This window comes from Dendropsophus ebraccatus, chromosome 12 (genome assembly GCF_027789765.1).
Source record: "Dendropsophus ebraccatus isolate aDenEbr1 chromosome 12, aDenEbr1.pat, whole genome shotgun sequence".
Lineage (NCBI taxonomy): Eukaryota > Metazoa > Chordata > Amphibia > Anura > Hylidae > Dendropsophus > Dendropsophus ebraccatus.
In genome coordinates, this window is record NC_091465.1 from 1,086,473 (window position 1) to 1,105,083 (window position 18,611).

General features: G+C 49.7%; 1 protein-coding gene across 2 annotated transcripts in view; it reads right to left on the reverse strand.

Annotated features, from left to right (window-relative positions):
• Positions 1-18,611, reverse strand: part of VPS13D (vacuolar protein sorting 13 homolog D) — a 372,238-nt gene that overhangs the window by 305,111 nt on the left and 48,516 nt on the right. For both annotated transcript variants that reach the window (XM_069948224.1, XM_069948223.1), the window contains exons 20-22: positions 13,864-14,015; positions 10,874-11,905; positions 10,712-10,802 (exon numbers count right to left, since the gene is read on the reverse strand). In XM_069948224.1, the coding sequence (XP_069804325.1) occupies positions 10,712-10,802; positions 10,874-11,905; positions 13,864-14,015 (1,275 nt within the window). The remainder of the gene's footprint in view (positions 1-10,711; positions 10,803-10,873; positions 11,906-13,863; positions 14,016-18,611) is intronic.

Here is an 18,611-nt window from a genome sequence, read left to right on the forward strand (position 1 = left end):
TAGTAATGCTGCTAGTGCCCCTATAAATGCCCCTGCCCCCAGTAGTAATGCTGCTAGTGCCCCTATAAATGCCCCTGCCCCCAGTAGTAATGCTGCTAGTGCCCCTATAAATGTCTCTGCCCCCAGTAGTAATGCTGCTAGTGCCCCTATAAATGCCTCTGCCTCCAGTAGTAATGCTGCTAGTGCCCCTATAAATGCCCCTGTCTCCAGTAGTAATGCTGCTAGTGCCCCTATAAATGCCCCTGCCTCCAGTAGTAATGCTGCTAGTGCCCCTATAAATGCCCCTGCCTCCAGTAGTAATGCTGCTAGTGCCCCTATAAATGTCTCTGCCTATAGTAGTAATGCTGCTAGTGCCCCTATAAATGTCTCTGCCCCCAGTAGTAATGCTGCTAGTGCCCCTATAAATGTCTCTGCCTATAGTAGTAATGCTGCTAGTGCCCCTATAAATGTCTCTGCCCCTAGTAGTAATGCTGCTAGTGCCCCTATAAATGCCCCTGCCTCCAGTAGTAATGCTGCTAGTGCCCCTATAAATGCCCCTGTCCCAGTAGTAATGCTGCTAGTGCCCCTATAAATGCCCCTGCCTCCAGTAGTAATGCTGCTAGTGCCCCTATAAATGCCCCTGCCTCCAGTAGTAATGCTGCTAGTGCCCCTATAAATGCCCCTGCCCCAGTAGTAATGCTGCTAGTGCCCCTATAAATGCCCCTGCCCCAGTAGTAATGCTGCTAGTGCCCCTATAAATGCCCCTGCCTCCAGTAGTAATGCTGCTAGTGCCCCTATAAATGTCTCTGCCCCCAGTAGTAATGCTGCTAGTGCCCCTATAAATGTCTCTGCCCCCAGTAGTAATGCTGCTAGTGCCCCTATAAATGCCCCTGCCCCCAGTAGTAATGCTGCTAGTGCCCCTATAAATGTCTCTGCCCCCAGTAGTAATGCTGCTAGTGCCCCTATAAATGCCCCTGCCTCCAGTAGTAATGCTGCTAGTGCCCCTATAAATGCCCCTGCCCCCAGTAGTAATGCTGCTAGTGCCCCTATAAATGTCTCTGCCCCCAGTAGTAATGCTGCTAGTGCCCCTATAAATGCCCCTGCCCCCAGTAGTAATGCTGCTAGTGCCCCTATAAATGTCTCTGCCCCCAGTAGTAATGCTGCTAGTGCCCCTATAAATGCCCCTGCCCCAGTAGTAATGCTGCTAGTGCCCCTATACATGTCTCTGCCTATAGTAGTAATGCTGCTAGTGCCCCTATAAATGTCCCTGCCCCCAGTAGTAATGCTGCTAGTGCCCCTATAAATGTCTCTGCCCCCAGTAGTAATGCTGCTAGTGCCCCTATAAATGTCTCTGCCCCCAGTAGTAATGCTGCTAGTGCCCCTATAAATGTCTCTGCCCCCAGTAGTAATGCTGCTAGTGCCCCTATAAATGTCTCTGCCTATAGTAGTAATGCTGCTAGTGCCCCTATAAATGTCTCTGCCCCCAGTAGTAATGCTGCTAGTGCCCCTATAAATGCCCCTGCCCCAGTAGTAATGCTGCTAGTGCCCCTATAAATGCCCCTGCCTCCAGTAGTAATGCTGCTAGTGCCCCTATAAATGTCTCTGCCCCCAGTAGTAATGCTACAGAGTTAGTGCCCCTATAAAGATGGATAAGCGCCATCCTAGATGCGGTTTGATCTTATACTGATAGCTTCCCATAGATTGGTGTGCTGGAGTGGACTAGTATTCCCTTCATATGTTGGATGCCAGTAACATCTCTGATGGGCATTACCTTTGCTCGTTGCTCCTGCATACACGCGCCCCACTGTGTGCTTGATACATCAATGGTTTTCTCTACCCACATCATTGGGAGACTGCCGCCATTGGGCAGGGAAAGCTATCCTTGTCTCTGGGTGTAATTTCCAGAGCAGACATAAGACCCAAGGGTATCCGATGAAGTGACAGCAACTGGGGAGTACTGAGAACCCCGACTTGTGTCACTTCTGTAATCTCTCTGGAGGAAGAGAGTCACAGACTGGGGATCTATTCTCCTCCCTAGGAATTGTCCCATGCCAGAAACAATGATGAGCTTCAATTTTCTCAGGCAGTCAAAGTACAATAGACATCAGCTTGGTGACTGTAGATGGAGCCGAGATGATTCCAGACAGAAGGGCTGTAAATTGAAAAGAATTCCAATACCTTGTACAAAGGGTCTTGATGTAAAGGAATATGCAGCTTTTGTCTGTAGACAGGTACATGTGGGTATACATGGTCAGGTGATCATATATCCTCCATACAGGTACATGTGGGTATACATGGCCAGATAACGTCCTTCTTCTAGGAGGGACCCACAGATCATAGATCCCACATACAGCACCCTCCTCAGAGGAGGCCGTATACAGGTATATACAGGTATACACGGTCAGATAACATCCCTCTAGGAGGGACCCACAGAGCATAGATCCCACATACAGCACCCTCCTCAGAGGAGGCCGTATACAGGTATACACGGTCAGATAACTTCCCTCTAGGAGGGACCCACAAAGCATAGATCCCACATACAGCACCCTCCTCAGAGGAGGCCGTATACAGGTATATACAGGTATACACGGTCAGATAACATCCCTCTAGGAGGGACCCACAGAGCATAGATCCCACATACAGCACCCTCCTCAGAGGAGGCTGTATACAGGTATATACAGGTATACACGGTCAGATAACTTCCCTCTAGGAGGGACCCACAGATCAAAATTCAATACGGCAGCCTTTCCTATCATATAACACTGGTACAGACCTCTCTCATTATGGAAATAAATTATCAGAAAAGACGTAGTCACAAGTTCTTGTCCCCATCCCCAAGGCCTCTGAGACGTCTGGTCCTTCTTGTGCAGGATTCTTTCCTTTACCTTCCGTACTAGAATTCCTACGGAATGGGGAACAAAAGGAGAAGTTCCTTCTCCTCTTATTAGACTGGGGCAGATAATGGACCTGATCATAAGAAAAAAAGAACTTGAATGTCCAATACAGATCCAACTCTCTTTATATTGGAGTGACCATCTGCCCCCTTACAACGAAGGACCAGTCTCCAAACTGCGGGGATCGGGCAGCCAAGTATACTGCTCAGCTATAGTAATATAGACATTTATTTTATTCATTATTATTATTATTATTATTTTTATTTTTTTTGAAAATTACTAAGAAATTTTTTTTTGAACAAGGTCTTTGTGCGTCTGAAGGAGCCATGACCTCGGACTCCATCCAGTTCAGCCTGTAGATTATCATTCAGATGTAAAATCTTAAGCAGTCATTGTCTCTTCTGAGAACAAGTTACAATCCACAAATGAATTCCCTGCCACCTGAAAGTGGAATCTTGCGGGATCTGTAGCCAAGAAAGCTTTTTCTCCTCCAGAAGTTCTGTCACCAGAATCCTGCTACATCCAAGGATGGAAATTGTGCCGACTAACAGACTAGTGCAGAGTGCCTGGAATCAGACACACAGGTGCACTGAATATGCAACCAGCAATCCTAAGGCGGTGTTCACACATAGCAGCTTCATAGCTTTACTGCATCCTTCAGTACACAGAAGCTCCATAGGGTCACTGCATCATCTGATATCAGTATTACAGAGTGTAGCTAGACAGCAGGTGTACACAGTATTACAGAGTAATTAGACTGCAGGTGTACACAGTATTACAGAGAGCAACTAGACAGCAGGTGTACACAGTATTACAGAGTAATTAGACTGCAGGTGTACACAGTATTACAGAGAGTAACTAGACAGCAGGTGTACACAGTATTACAGAGTAATTAGACTGCAGGTATACACAGTACACATCCAGCATCTCTAAGCATGTAGCTTCATAGGTCACTGCATTATCTGATAACAGTACTAATCAGATAGTACACAGATGTACACATCTACAATCCTAAGGCCATGTTCACACACAGTAGCTTTACTGCATTCTTAAATAGCAGCACTGGAACAGCGCAAAAAAGCTCCATAGAATCACTGCATCATCTGATGGCGGTATTAGGGAAAGTAATCAGATAGCAGGTGTATCCAGTACATCCAGCAGCTCTAAGCATCTGCTCACACATATATCTCTATATGGTTACTGTATCATCTGATGGCGGTATTATCATCTGATGGCGGTATTATCATGTGATAGCAGTATTAGGGAAAGTAATCAGATAGCAGGTGTATCCAGTACATCCAGCAGCTCTAAGCATCTGCTCACACACATAGCTCCATATGGTTACTGTATCATCTGATGGCTGTATTAGGGAAAGTAATCAGATAGCAGGTGTATCCAGTACACATCCAGCAGCTCTAAGCATCTGCTCACACATATATCTCTATATGGTTACTGTATCATCTGATGGCGGTATTATCATGTGATAGCAGTATTAGGGAAAGTAATCAGATAGCAGGTGTATCCAGTACACATCCAGCAGCTCTAAGCATCTGCTCACACACATAGCTCCATATGGTCACTATATAATCTGATAGCAGTATTAGGGAAAGTAATTAGATAGATGTATCCAGTACACAACTAGCAACTCTAAGGCTGTGTTCACACACAGTAGCTTCACAGGGCACTGCATCATCTGATGGCAGTATAGTGAAAGAAATCAGACAGCAGGTGTTACACAGTACACTACAATTCTAAGGCAATGTTCACACACAGTGGCTTCATAACTTCACTGCATTCTTAAATAGCAGCACACAGAAGGTCCACATGATAACCATCATCTGATAGCAGTATTAGTCAAGGTAATTAAACAGCAGGTGTACACATTACACAACTAAATTCTAAGGCAGAGTTCACACACACAATTTCACTGCATCATCTGGTAGCAGTACTATAGAAAGTAATTAGGCAGCAGGTGTTCACAATGCACAAATAGCAGCTCTAGGGTTGTGTGCACACACAAACACACAGTTTTATAGCTTCACTGCATCATCCGATGGCAGTACTATAGAAAGTAATGAGGCAACAGGTGTACACAATAGCAGCTCTAGGGCTGTGTTCACACACATACACAGTTTCATAGCTTCATTGTAGCAGTACTGGAGAAAATGATCAGACAGCAGGTGTACTAATACCCAACTAGCAGCTCTAAAGCTGTGTTCATGTATACACACTATAGTCACATAGGTCACTCATATAGTGAAGCAGTCTAACAGGACTTGCACAACCAATGTTAAAAAAAGTGAAAGACATTGAAACGAAACATTTGAGGCGTAAAAGCCGAATACAACATATATATATATACACACAATAAACCTCCTGACACACAGGCCAGGCTTCCAGCTCAAAAGAAAAAGCAGCATATCTTACCTTGCTAAAGTATCAAGAAACATCAGCAGCCGCCCAGGTGAGGACACAGATCTGGCAGCACCATGATACTTACTGCAGCAGCCGCCCAGGTGAGGACACAGATCTGGCAGCACCATGATACTTACTGCAGCAGCCGCCCAGGTGAGGACACAGATCTGGCAGCACCATGATACTTACTGCAGCAGCCGCCGCCCAGGTGAGGACACAGATCTGGCAGCACCATGATACTTACTGCAGCAGCAGCCGCCCAGGTGAGGACACAGATCTGGCAGCACCATGATACTTACTGCAGCAGCAGCCGCCCAGGTGAGGACACAGATCTGGCAGCACCATGATACTTACTGCAGCAGCAGCCGCACAGGTGAGGACACAGATCTGGCAGCACCATGATACTTACTGCAGCAGCCGCCCAGGTGAGGACACAGATCTGGCAGCACCATGATACTTACTGCAGCAGCAGCCGCCCAGGTGAGGACACAGATCTGGCAGCACCATGATACTTACTGCAGCAGCTGCCGTCCAGGTGAGGACACAGATCTGGCAGCACCATGATACTTACTGCAGCAGCTGCCGCCCAGGTGAGGACACAGATCTGGCAGCACCATGATACTTACTGCAGCAGCTGCCGTCCAGGTGAGGACACAGATCTGGCAGCACCATGATACTTACTACAGCAGCAGCCGCCCAGGTGAGGACACAGATCTGGCAGCACCATGATACTTACTGCAGCAGCAGCCGCACAGGTGAGGACACAGATCTGGCAGCACCATGATACTTACTGCAGCAGCCGCCCAGGTGAGGACACAGATCTGGCAGCACCATGATACTTACTGCAGCAGCCGCCCAGGTGAGGACACAGATCTGGCAGCACCATGATACTTACTGCAGCAGCCGCCCAGGTGAGGACACAGATCTGGCAGCACCATGATACTTACTGCAGCAGCCGCCGCCCAGGTGAGGACACAGATCTGGCAGCACCATGATACTTACTGCAGCGGCCGCCCAGGTGAGGACACAGATCCGGCAGCACCATGATACTTACTGCAGCAGCCGCCCAGGTGAGGACACAGATCTGGCAGCGCCATGATACTTACTGCAGCAGCCGCCCAGGTGAGGACACAGATCTGGCAGCACCATGATACTTACTGCAGCAGCAGCCGCCCAGGTGAGGACACAGATCTGGCAGCACCATGATACTTACAGCAGCAGCCGCCCAGGTGAGGACACAGATCTGGCAGCACCATGATACTTACAGCAGCAGCAGCCGCCCAGGTGAGGACACAGATCTGGCAGCACCATGATACTTACGGCAGCAGCAGCCGCCCAGGTGAGGACACAGATCTGGCAGCACCATGATACTTACTGCAGCAGCCGTCCAGGTGAGGACACAGATCTGGCAGCACCATGATACTTACTGCAGCAGCAGCCGCCCAGGTGAGGACACAGATCTGGCAGCACCATGATACTTACTGCAGCAGCCGCCGCCCAGGTGAGGACACAGATCTGGCAGCACCATGATACTTACTGCAGCAGCCGCACAGGTGAGGACACAGATCTGGCAGCGCCATGATACTTACTGCAGCAGCCGCCCAGGTGAGGACACAGATCTGGCAGCACCATGATACTTACTGCAGCAGCCGCCCAGGTGAGGACACAGATCTGGCAGCACCATGATACTTACTGCAGCAGCCGCCCAGGTGAGGACACAGATCTGGCAGCACCATGATACTTACTGCAGCAGCCGCCCAGGTGAGGACACAGATCTGGCAGCACCATGATACTTACAGCAGCAGCCGCCCAGGTGAGGACACAGATCTGGCAGCACCATGATACTTACAGCAGCAGCCGCCCAGGTGAGGACACAGATCCGGCAGCACCATGATACTTACTGCAGCAGCCGCCTAGGTGAGGACACAGATCTGGCAGCACCATGATACTTACTGCAGCAGCCGCCCAGGTGAGGACACAGATCTGGCAGCACCATGATACTTACTGCAGCAGCCGCCCAGGTGAGGACACAGATCTGGCAGCACCATGATACTTACTGCAGCAGCAGCCGCACAGGTGAGGACACAGATCTGGCAGCACCATGATACTTACTGCAGCAGCCGCCCAGGTGAGGACACAGATCTGGCAGCACCATGATACTTACTGCAGCAGCCGCCCAGGTGAGGACACAGATCTGGCAGCACCATGATACTTACTGCAGCAGCCGCCCAGGTGAGGACACAGATCTGGCAGCACCATCATAATTACTGCAGCAGCCGCCGCCCAGGTGAGGACACAGATCTGGCAGCACCATGATACTTACTGCAGCGGCCGCCCAGGTGAGGACACAGATCCGGCAGCACCATGATACTTACTGCAGCAGCCGCCCAGGTGAGGACACAGATCTGGCAGCGCCATGATACTTACTGCAGCAGCCGCCCAGGTGAGGACACAGATCTGGCAGCACCATGATACTTACTGCAGCAGCAGCCGCCCAGGTGAGGACACAGATCTGGCAGCACCATGATACTTACAGCAGCAGCCGCCCAGGTGAGGACACAGATCTGGCAGCACCATGATACTTACTGCAGCAGCAGCCGCCCAGGTGAGGACACAGATCTGGCAGCACCATGATACTTACTGCAGCAGCAGCCGCCCAGGTGAGGACACAGATCTGGCAGCACCATGATACTTACAGCAGCAGCCGCCCAGGTGAGGACACAGATCTGGCAGCACCATGATACTTACTGCAGCAGCAGCCGCCCAGGTGAGGACACAGATCTGGCAGCACCATGATACTTACTGCAGCAGCCGCCGCCCAGGTGAGGACACAGATCTGGCAGCACCATGATACTTACTGCAGCAGCCGCCCAGGTGAGGACACAGATCTGGCAGCGCCATGATACTTACTGCAGCAGCCGCCCAGGTGAGGACACAGATCTGGCAGCACCATGATACTTACTGCAGCAGCCGCCCAGGTGAGGACACAGATCTGGCAGCACCATGATACTTACTGCAGCAGCCGCCCAGGTGAGGACACAGATCTGGCAGCACCATGATACTTACTGCAGCAGCCGCCCAGGTGAGGACACAGATCTGGCAGCACCATGATACTTACAGCAGCAGCCGCCCAGGTGAGGACACAGATCTGGCAGCACCATGATACTTACAGCAGCAGCCGCCCAGGTGAGGACACAGATCCGGCAGCACCATGATACTTACTGCAGCAGCCGCCTAGGTGAGGACACAGATCTGGCAGCACCATGATACTTACTGCAGCAGCTTCATGGCTTCCCTCACACAGCGGCTCAATACAGCAGAGAAGCTGAGTGATAACTCTACTAAAAAGTAAATCTCCTCTCTGATGCAGCAGAGCAGGAAAAACAACATTTCTATAAATTTCCCCTCTGCACACGACCATGTGGAAAGGAAGAATCTTTGGAAAGGAAAGTCAGACACAAACATAGGCCTGAGCCTGCTTCCCTCTCCTACCACCTGTCCCACAGGAGGACAGAAAAAAACACAAGGAGGAGGGGTCTGTATGGCCTTCTTATAGGGCTCCTAATCAGTCTTTTATTAGTACCATCTGTCCTACCATTGCAGGAAGATAGGATCTTCCCCATTTGTGCTGCTGCTGAGGACGTAAGGGAAACCCTGATAACACAGCAGCTGAATATGTGATATATAAGTTACTGTGCAGTATAGCAGCATGTGGTGTATAATGTATAGTAACTGTATAACCCTGATAACACAGCAGCTGAATATGTGATATATAAGTTACTGTACAGTATAGCAGCATGTGGTATATAATGTATAGTAACTGTATAACCCTGATAACACAGCAGCTGGATATGTGATATATAAGTTACTGTACAGTATAGCAGCATGTGGTATATAATGTATAGTAACTGTATAACCCTGATAACACAGCAGCTGGATATGTGATATATAAGTTACTGTACAGTATAGCAGCATGTTGTGTATAATGTATAGTAACTGTATAACCCTGATAACACAGCAGCTGGATATGTGATATATAAGTTACTGTACAGTATAGCAATCAGCATGTGGTGTATAATGTATAGTAACTGTATAACCCTGATAACACAGCAGCTGGATATGTGATATATAAGTTACTGTACAGTATGGCAGCATGTGGTGTATAATGTATAGTAACTGTATAACCCCGATAACACAGCTGCTGGATATGTGATATATATATAATTACTGTACAGTATAGCAATCAGCATGTTGTGTATAATGTATAGTAACTGTATAACCCTGATAACACAGCAGCTGGATATGTGATATATAAGTTACTGTATAGTATAGCAGCATGTGGTATATAATGTATAGTAACTGTATAACCCTGATAACACAGCAGCTGGATATGTGATATATAAGTTACTGTACAGTATAGCAGCATGTGGTATATAATGTGTAGTAACTGTATAACCCTGATAACACAGCAGCAGCTGGATATGTGATATATAAGTTACTGTACAGTATAGCAGCATGTGGTGTATAATGTATAGTAACTGTATAACCCTGATAATACAGCAGCAGCTGGATATGTGATATATAAGTTACTGTACAGTATAGCAGCATGTGGTATATAATGTATAGTAACTGTATAACCCTGATAACACAGCAGCTGGATATGTGATATATATAAGTTACTGTACAGTATAGCAGCATGTGGTGTATAATGTATAGTAACTGTATAACCCTGATAACACAGCAGCTGGATATGTGATATATAAGTTACTGTACAGTATAGCAATCAGCATGTGGAGTATAATGTATAGTAACTGTATAACCCTGATATCACAGCAGCTGGATATGTGATATATAAGTTACTGTACAGTATAGCAGCATGTGGTATATAATGTATAGTAACTGTATAACCCTGATAACACAGCAGCTGGATATGTGATATATATAAGTTACTGTACAATATAGCAGCATGTGGTGTATAATGTATAGTAACTGTATAACCCTGATAACACAGCAGCTGCATATGTGATATATAAGTTACTGTACAGTATAGCAGCATGGGGTATATAATGTACAGTAACTGCATAACCCTGATAACACAACAGCAGCTGCTTGAAGATACAGGATGGAGAAAGAAGAAGCAGCTGTGGTGAGGAGGACAAGGACAAGCCGTGACAGAGAGAGGAGGAGGACAAGCTGTGCAGAGAGCCACATAAGCGATATAGCGATTGTTTGTGCAGTCCAGCCACTAGAGGGCACCATGTAAAGGCACTGCCAGCACACCGACCTTGCTGACAGGCACTTGTTTGTGGCCGCACATCTGGCCGTGTGATAGGGCCTGTACATTGTGCAGAGTCCCTGGAAAGTGACAGTACCAATACCTCGTGGTGGTAAATAGCAAACACTAACATCTCCTCTGCACTCACCAATGTTTTCTAGATGGGCGGTGAGCTTGGACACACTCGCTTTCGCCAGCTCACTAGACATCTTCTTAAGCACCAATGAAAGTGAATGCACCTGTGAAAACAACACAATTATTGAGCGGTGGACGTGTTACGTGGCCGCCATTGGGTATTTTCTTGCCTTACCTTGAGGTCCATCCTGGTGTTGGTGTGTTCCTGGACAGCAGAGCTGGGGTTCCCGCTCACCTCTGACCTCATGGACTGTCTCATATCTGCCGCGTCAGGCTTTAAAGCATGGTTGTCAGCTGTCGATCCGATGCCGAAGAAGTCTAAGATCACCACCCACGTCTGCAGCGTGACCAGCACGTCCAGGCAGTTGAAGTCAACATTCACGGCCCGATTAATGCGTTTGTACCTAGAAGCAAATTCCGGATGTTTTCTGTCCACTAGGAGAATGTTTATATGGACCAATGACTCATCAAAATCCTGCTTAGTGTAAGAGGTCTTCGAGGTGTCAGGGGTGGGAGAAGGTGGTGGGGTCAACGGACACTCAGAGTCTACATCTTCACTTGGCTTCTTGCGAGAGGACGGCCTCTGATAGAACTGGAAGACGTTTGGCGCTTCCTCCATGTGTGACGGTAAGGAGCGCGGCATGTCTGGATACTCCACATGAGACACCAATGGACAGGACTGGGACAGATACTCTTTATGGGCCACGCTGGAAGGTTTTGGCGCCCCCCTGGATACCATGAGGTTCTTGTACTTGGAGTCGGGGTCCTTCTCCAGCAGGTCTTCCATAAGCAGTGAGCGTAGGGCGATCTGTACAGCCAGCGTCTGCGGGTCCTCTTTACTAAACTCAATGTCAAAGTCCTGGAACTTCAGACTGACCAATCCCTGAGCCCCGAGAGTGAGGTCCCCGCTCAGCTGGATCTGCAGCTCCGAGATACGGAAATTAGCCTCAATCTGAGTAAATGGCCTGTCCTCCTGGGAAGAGACGGACTTGCTAGATATGGACCTAAAGCTGTCAGTGTCAAACACGTGCCTCTCCCCCGGACCCCCAGGGACGTCGGCAGCAGCTCTGTCTGAAAACTTCTCTGGTGACCCGGGGCTGGACCGAGCCGCCGAGGAGCCTGCAGGAAACTTGTTCACATCTTCACTGTAAACCAGGTTATCCAGTGTCTGCAGCACCTGCTCATATACGTGCTTAGCCAGGACCACCTGAGGGGGGAGGGCAAAGGTCAGACCATCATACCAGTAACACCTGAGAGGGAAGGGCAAAGGTCAGACCATCATAACAGTAACACCTGAGAGGGAAGGGCAAAGGTCAGACCATCATAACAGCAACACCTGAGAGGGAAGGGCAAAGGTCAGACCATCATAACAGCAACACCTGAGAGGGAAGGGCAAAGGTCAGACCATCATAACAGCAACACCTGAGAGGGAAGGGCAAAGGTCAGACCATCACACCAGTAACATCTGAGAGGGGAGGGCAAAGGTCAGACCATCATACCAGTAACACCTGAGACGGAAGGGCTAGGTCTGACCATGATACCATTATCATCCTATAGCCAGGACCACCTGAGAGGGGAGGGCAAAGGTCAGACCATCATACCAGTAACACCTGAGACGGAAGGGCTAGGTCTGACCATGATACCATTATCATCCTATAGCCAGGACCACCTGAGAGGGGAGGGCAAAGGTCAGACCATCATACCAGTAACACCTGAGACGGAAGGGCTAGGTCTGACCATGATACCATTATCATCCTATAGCCAGGACCACCTGAGAGGGGAGGGCAAAGGTCAGACCATCATACCAGTAACACCTGAGAGGGAAGGGCAAAGGTCAGACCATCATAACAGTAACACCTGAGAGGGAAGGGCAAAGTTCACATTATTGATAGGGTTTTTGGGGCCTTATCCTACAGCGCTGCGGTCCCTGCACAGGATCGGGTGTGCGGCAGCTCAGCTACAAATCACACCCCGGTCATGTATCCTTATGATCAATACAGTGCATGCAGCCTGACCACCCGGCATGGCATCATGTGACCGGCCCACCACTTCTACTGTGACCATGACAGGAGGCAGCTGGGCATTGGGCCTGGGGATCTAGGAAAGACGCCTGGGCAGTCTAATCACGTATCCACCTCATTTTACATACTTTCAGTCTTGGCAGCTCTGCCAATCATGACATCGGTGGTCTCTGCAGGATGAAACGGACGCCCCCCACCAGGGTACAAGAAGATGGTGCCAGGGTGGTAGTAGGTGGCTATGTGAAGATGGTGCCAGGGTGGTAGTAGGTGGCTATGAGAAGATGGTGCCAGGGTGGTAGTAGGTGGCTATGAGAAGATGGTGCCAGGGTGGTAGTAGGTGGCTATGTGAAGATGGTGCCAGGGTGGTAGTAGGTGGCTATGAGAAGATGGTGCCAGGGTGGTAGTAGGTGGCTATGAGAAGATGGTGCCAGGGTGGTAGAAGGTGGATACGTGAAGATGGTGCCAGGGTGGTAGTAGGCGGCTATGTGAAGATGGTGCCAGGGTGGTAGTAGGTGGCTATGTGAAGATGGTGCCAGGGTGGTAGTAGGTGGCTATGTGAAGATGGTGCCAGGGTGGTAGTAGGTGGCTATGAGAAGATGGTGCCAGGGTGGTAGTAGGTGGCTATGAGAAGATGGTGCCAGGGTGGTAGAAGGTGGATACGTGAAGATGGTGCCAGGGTGGTAGTAGGTGGCTATGAGAAGATGGTGCCAGGGTGGTAGTAGGTGGCTATGTGAAGATGGTGCCAGGGTGGTAGTAGGTGGCTATGAGAAGATGGTGCCAGGGTGGTAGTAGGTGGCTATGAGAAGATGGTGCCAGGGTGGTAGTAGGTGGCTATGAGAAGATGGTGCCAGGGTGGTAGTAGGTGGCTATGTGAAGATGGTGCCAGGGTGGTAGTAGGTGGCTATGTGAAGATGGTGCCAGGGTGGTAGTAGGTGGCTATGTGAAGATGGTGCCAGGGTGGTAGTAGGTGGCTATGAGAAGATGGTGCCAGGATGGTAGTAGGTGGATACGTGAAGATGGTGCCAGGGTGGTAGAGTGCGGGGTTGTACTACTTCTTCTCACACAGTTTAGCAGAGGGTACGGGGGACAGCGGGGGGGGGGGGACCCCGATCCCTTGCTGTAGTTTTTATATTACACAACTTACCTGAACATCATTGACAAAATTTCCCTGGATCTTTAATACGGCGCTGGCCTCCGGAGGATCCTCGGGGTACGGGAAGCTCAGCGCAGCGTCCCGCTCCAGGCTAAACTTCTCCATCTTACACTGAATTGTGGTGTTGTGGAGTATATGGAAAGCTGCAGAAGACAGAGGCACGGCCAGTTATACTACAAGACCACCACTTATGGGGGATCCCCGGCTATAAATGTGTATGGGGGATCCCCTTCTATTTTTCTAATTTTCCAATCCAGCTTGGTATCACAAAGCAATGGTGGCAGGTACCCTGGGAGTAGGGCTGGGCGGTATACCGTGAAAATACCGATACCGTCAATGGCGTCGGTTAACCGACCTCAACTTGGCCAGGACGGTATCTGCGGTATTTTCTGTATTCCCCGTCTTCCTGGCGCCGCCTAATTGCTGTCCGGACCATGCCGGAGGCATTTAGAATAATCTATTCTGCTGCTGGGGGAGGGGGGACCTGGAAGCAGTCTCTTATTAATAATGTGCTTGGCCAGCCAATCCCCCCCCTACACCCGTATTGCGTCGCCCACGTACCGCCTCTGCAGCCCTCCTTTTTATTGGCTGCGTGCGGGTGGGCTTTCCTGTGTTCGCGCGGGCTGGCAGTTGGATGTGCGCCACAGGCGGTAAGATGGCAGCGGCTTGTCACCCAGGCCCCTGTGTAGTGATAAGTGATAGCGTTTGGTGCGGGACTGCCGATGGTATGCGGGTGAGGGGGCGGAGCCGGCCGGCGCTGTACTGTACACTATCGTTCTGGATGGAAGCTGCTGCTGCACTGTCAGCGTGCACCCAGGCCCCCTGTGTGGTGGTAACAGGCTGTTACATCCAGATCGATAGTGTACAGTACAGCGCCGGCCGGCCCCGCCTCCTCACCCGCATCAAACGCTACTGCACCCATGGACCCCTAGGCTGCTATCACTACGCAGGGGCCTGGGAGCACGCTGACAGTGCAGCAGCAGTACAGCGCCGGCCTCACCCGCATACCATCGTGGCCGGGTGGAGAGGTGGGGGCTGGAAAGGTGATCTTCCAATTTACCTCCCGAGCCAGGGCGCACATATACTGGTGGAGGGCAAGGGATGGAAGATCCTGCTGCGGGGGGGGGGGGGGGGCTGGAGAGGAAGGCTGGAGATGTGACAGGCTGCGCACAGGCGGCAGCGTCCCCTCCAGTGTGTGCTCAGCGCTGCTGCTGCCGGGCGGCTCTCTTCTCCTAGCTTCTCTGGAAGCTGCAGGGTGAGCCCTGCCCCCCCTCTCCCGCACATACAGTTGGGGTCGGCACCTCCATGCTTCACTGGTCACCGCACTCTGTCCCGCACAGGAATCTTCGGAGCCCCGTTATCTTTTGTCAGTGCTGGAAGCAGCCGTGTGTGAGGCTCTGCCTGGGACACTATGTGCTACAGCAACACTGAGTGACAGGGGCCGAGGATTCCTATGCGGGAGAGAGAGAGCGGTGCCCGGGGGAGCAAGGAGGTGTCCACCCCATACCTGACCCCCGCAGCCACTGAGTGACTGGGGGTAGATAGGGAGATAGATAGGACACACATAGATAGGACTCTATCTATCTATCTATCTCTCTCTTCTATCTATCATAATTATCGTTCGATTTATTGTTACCGCGGCTACATCTACGATAAACCGCGATATTGGTTTAGGCCATTATCGCCCAGCCCTACCTGAGAGTACTTACCTGTACTTGGTATAGAGCATAGTATGATACAATGTTACTTCATTTGTATGTTAGAGCAATAATTGGTTACTTTATTGTTTATTTTAATGATTTGTTATATTTATTTATGTAATTTTATATAAGTCTACTGACTTGTCATAGTTTATTCTTATCACTTTGTATTTATGTATAACTTCAATAAAATATTGGAAAAAAAAAAAAAAAAAAAAGCAGCGAGTTGTGGGATGAACAGTACATATACACAGTATACAGGTTACATACAGGGTATACACCTCCAGTGTGGGGCAGTACATGCACACAGTATACAGGGTATACACCTCCAGTAGGGGGCAGGATATGTACACAGTATACAGGGTATACACCTCCAGTGTGGGGCAGTACATGCACACAGTATACAGGGTATACACCTCCAGTGTGGGGCAGTACATGCACACAGTATACAGGGTATACACCTCCAGTAGAGGGCAGTAGATGTACACAGTATACAGCGTATACACCTCCAGTAGAGGGCAGTACATGCACACAGTATACAGGGTATACACCTCCAGTAGAGGGCAGTACATGCACACAGTATACAGGGTATACACCTCCAGTGTGGGGCAGGATATGTACACAGTATACAGGGTATACACCTCCAGTAGGGGGCAGGATGTGTACACAGTATACAGGGTATACACCTCCAGTAGAGGGCAGTACATGCACACAGTATACAGGGTATACACCTCCAGTGTGGGGCAGGATATGTACACAGTATACAGGGTATACACCTCCAGTGTGGGGCAGGATATGTACACAGTATACAGGGTATACACCTCCAGTGTGGGGCAGGATATGTACACAGTATACAGGGTATACACCTCCAGTGTGGGGCAGGATATGTACACAGTATACAGGGTATACACCTCCAGTAGAGGGCAGTACATGCACACAGTATACAGGGTATACACCTCCAGTAGGGGACAGGATATGTACACAGTATACAGGGTATACACCTCCAGTAGAGGGCAGGATATGTACACAGTATACAGGGTATACACCTCCAGTAGGGGGCAGGATATGTACACAGTATACAGGGTATACACCTCCAGTGTGGGGCAGTACATGCACACAGTATACAGGGTATACACCTCCAGTGTGGGGCAGTACATGCACACAGTATACAGGGTATACACCTCCAGTGTGGGGCAGTACATGCACACAGTATACAGGGTATACACCTCCAGTGTGGGGCAGGATATGTACACAGTATACAGGGTATACACCTCCAGTGTGGGGCAGTACATGCACACAGTATACAGGGTATACACCTCCAGTGTGGGGCAGTACATGCACACAGTATACAGGGTATACACCTCCAGTGTGGGGCAGGATATGTACACAGTATACAGGGTATACACCTCCAGTGTGGGGCAGGATATGTACACAGTATACAGGGTATACACCTCCAGTGTGGGGCAGTACATGCACACAGTATACAGGGTATACACCTCCAGTGTGGGGCAGGATATGTACACAGTATACAGGGTATACACCTCCAGTAGGGGGCAGGATATGTACACAGTATACAGGGTATACACCTCCAGTAGGGGGCAGTACATGCACACAGTATACAGGGTATACACCTCCAGTAGGGGGCAGTACATGCACACAGTATACAGGGTATACACCTCCAGTAGGGGGCAGTACATGCACACAGTATACAGGGTATACACCTCCAGTGTGGGGCAGTACATGCACACAGTATACAGGGTATACACCTCCAGTGTGGGGCAGTACATGCACACAGTATACAGAGTATACACCTCCAGTGTGGGGCAGGATATGTACACAGTATACAGGGTATACACCTCCAGTAGGGGGCAGGATGTGTACACAGTATACAGGGTATACACCTCCAGTGTGGGGCAGTACATGCACACAGTATACAGGGTATACACCTCCAGTGTGGGGCAGGATATGTACACAGTATACAGGGTATACACCTCCAGTGTGGGGCAGGATATGTACACAGTATACAGGGTATACACCTCCAGTGTGGGGCAGGATATGTACACAGTATACAGGGTATACACCTCCAGTAGGGGGCAGTACATGCACACAGTATACAGGGTATACACCTCCAGTGTGGGGCAGTACATGCACACAGTATACAGGGTATACACCTCCAGTAGAGGGCAGTAGATGTACACAGTATACAGCGTATACACCTCCAGTAGAGGGCAGTACATGCACACAGTATACAGGGTATACACCTCCAGTGTGGGGCAGTACATGCACACAGTATACAGGGTATACACCTCCAGTGTGGGGCAGTACATGCACACAGTATACAGGGTATACACCTCCAGTGTGGGGCAGTACATGCACACAGTATACAGGGTATACACCTCCAGTGTGGGGCAGGATATGTACACAGTATACAGGGTATACACCTCCAGTAGGGGGCAGTACATGCACACAGTATACAGGGTATACACCTCCAGTAGAGGGCAGTACATGCACACAGTATACAGGGTATACACCTCCAGTAGGGGACAGGATATGTACACAGTATACAGGGTATACACCTCCAGTGTGGGGCAGGATATGTACACAGTATACAGGGTATACACCTCCAGTGTGGGGCAGGATATGTACACAGTATACAGGGTATACACCTCCAGTGTGGGGCAGTACATGCACACAGTATACAGGGTATACACCTCCAGTAGGGGGCAGGATATGTACACAGTATACAGGGTATACACCTCCAGTAGGGGGCAGTACATGCACACAGTATACAGGGTATACACCTCCAGTAGGGGGCAGTACATGCACACAGTATACAGGGTATACACCTCCAGTAGGGGGCAGGATATGTACACAGTATACAGGGTATACACCTCCAGTAGAGGGCAGGATATGTACACAGTATACAGGGTATACACCTCCAGTGTGGGGCAGTACATGCACACAGTATACAGGGTATACACCTCCAGTGTGGGGCAGGATATGTACACAGTATACAGGGTATACACCTCCAGTGTGGGG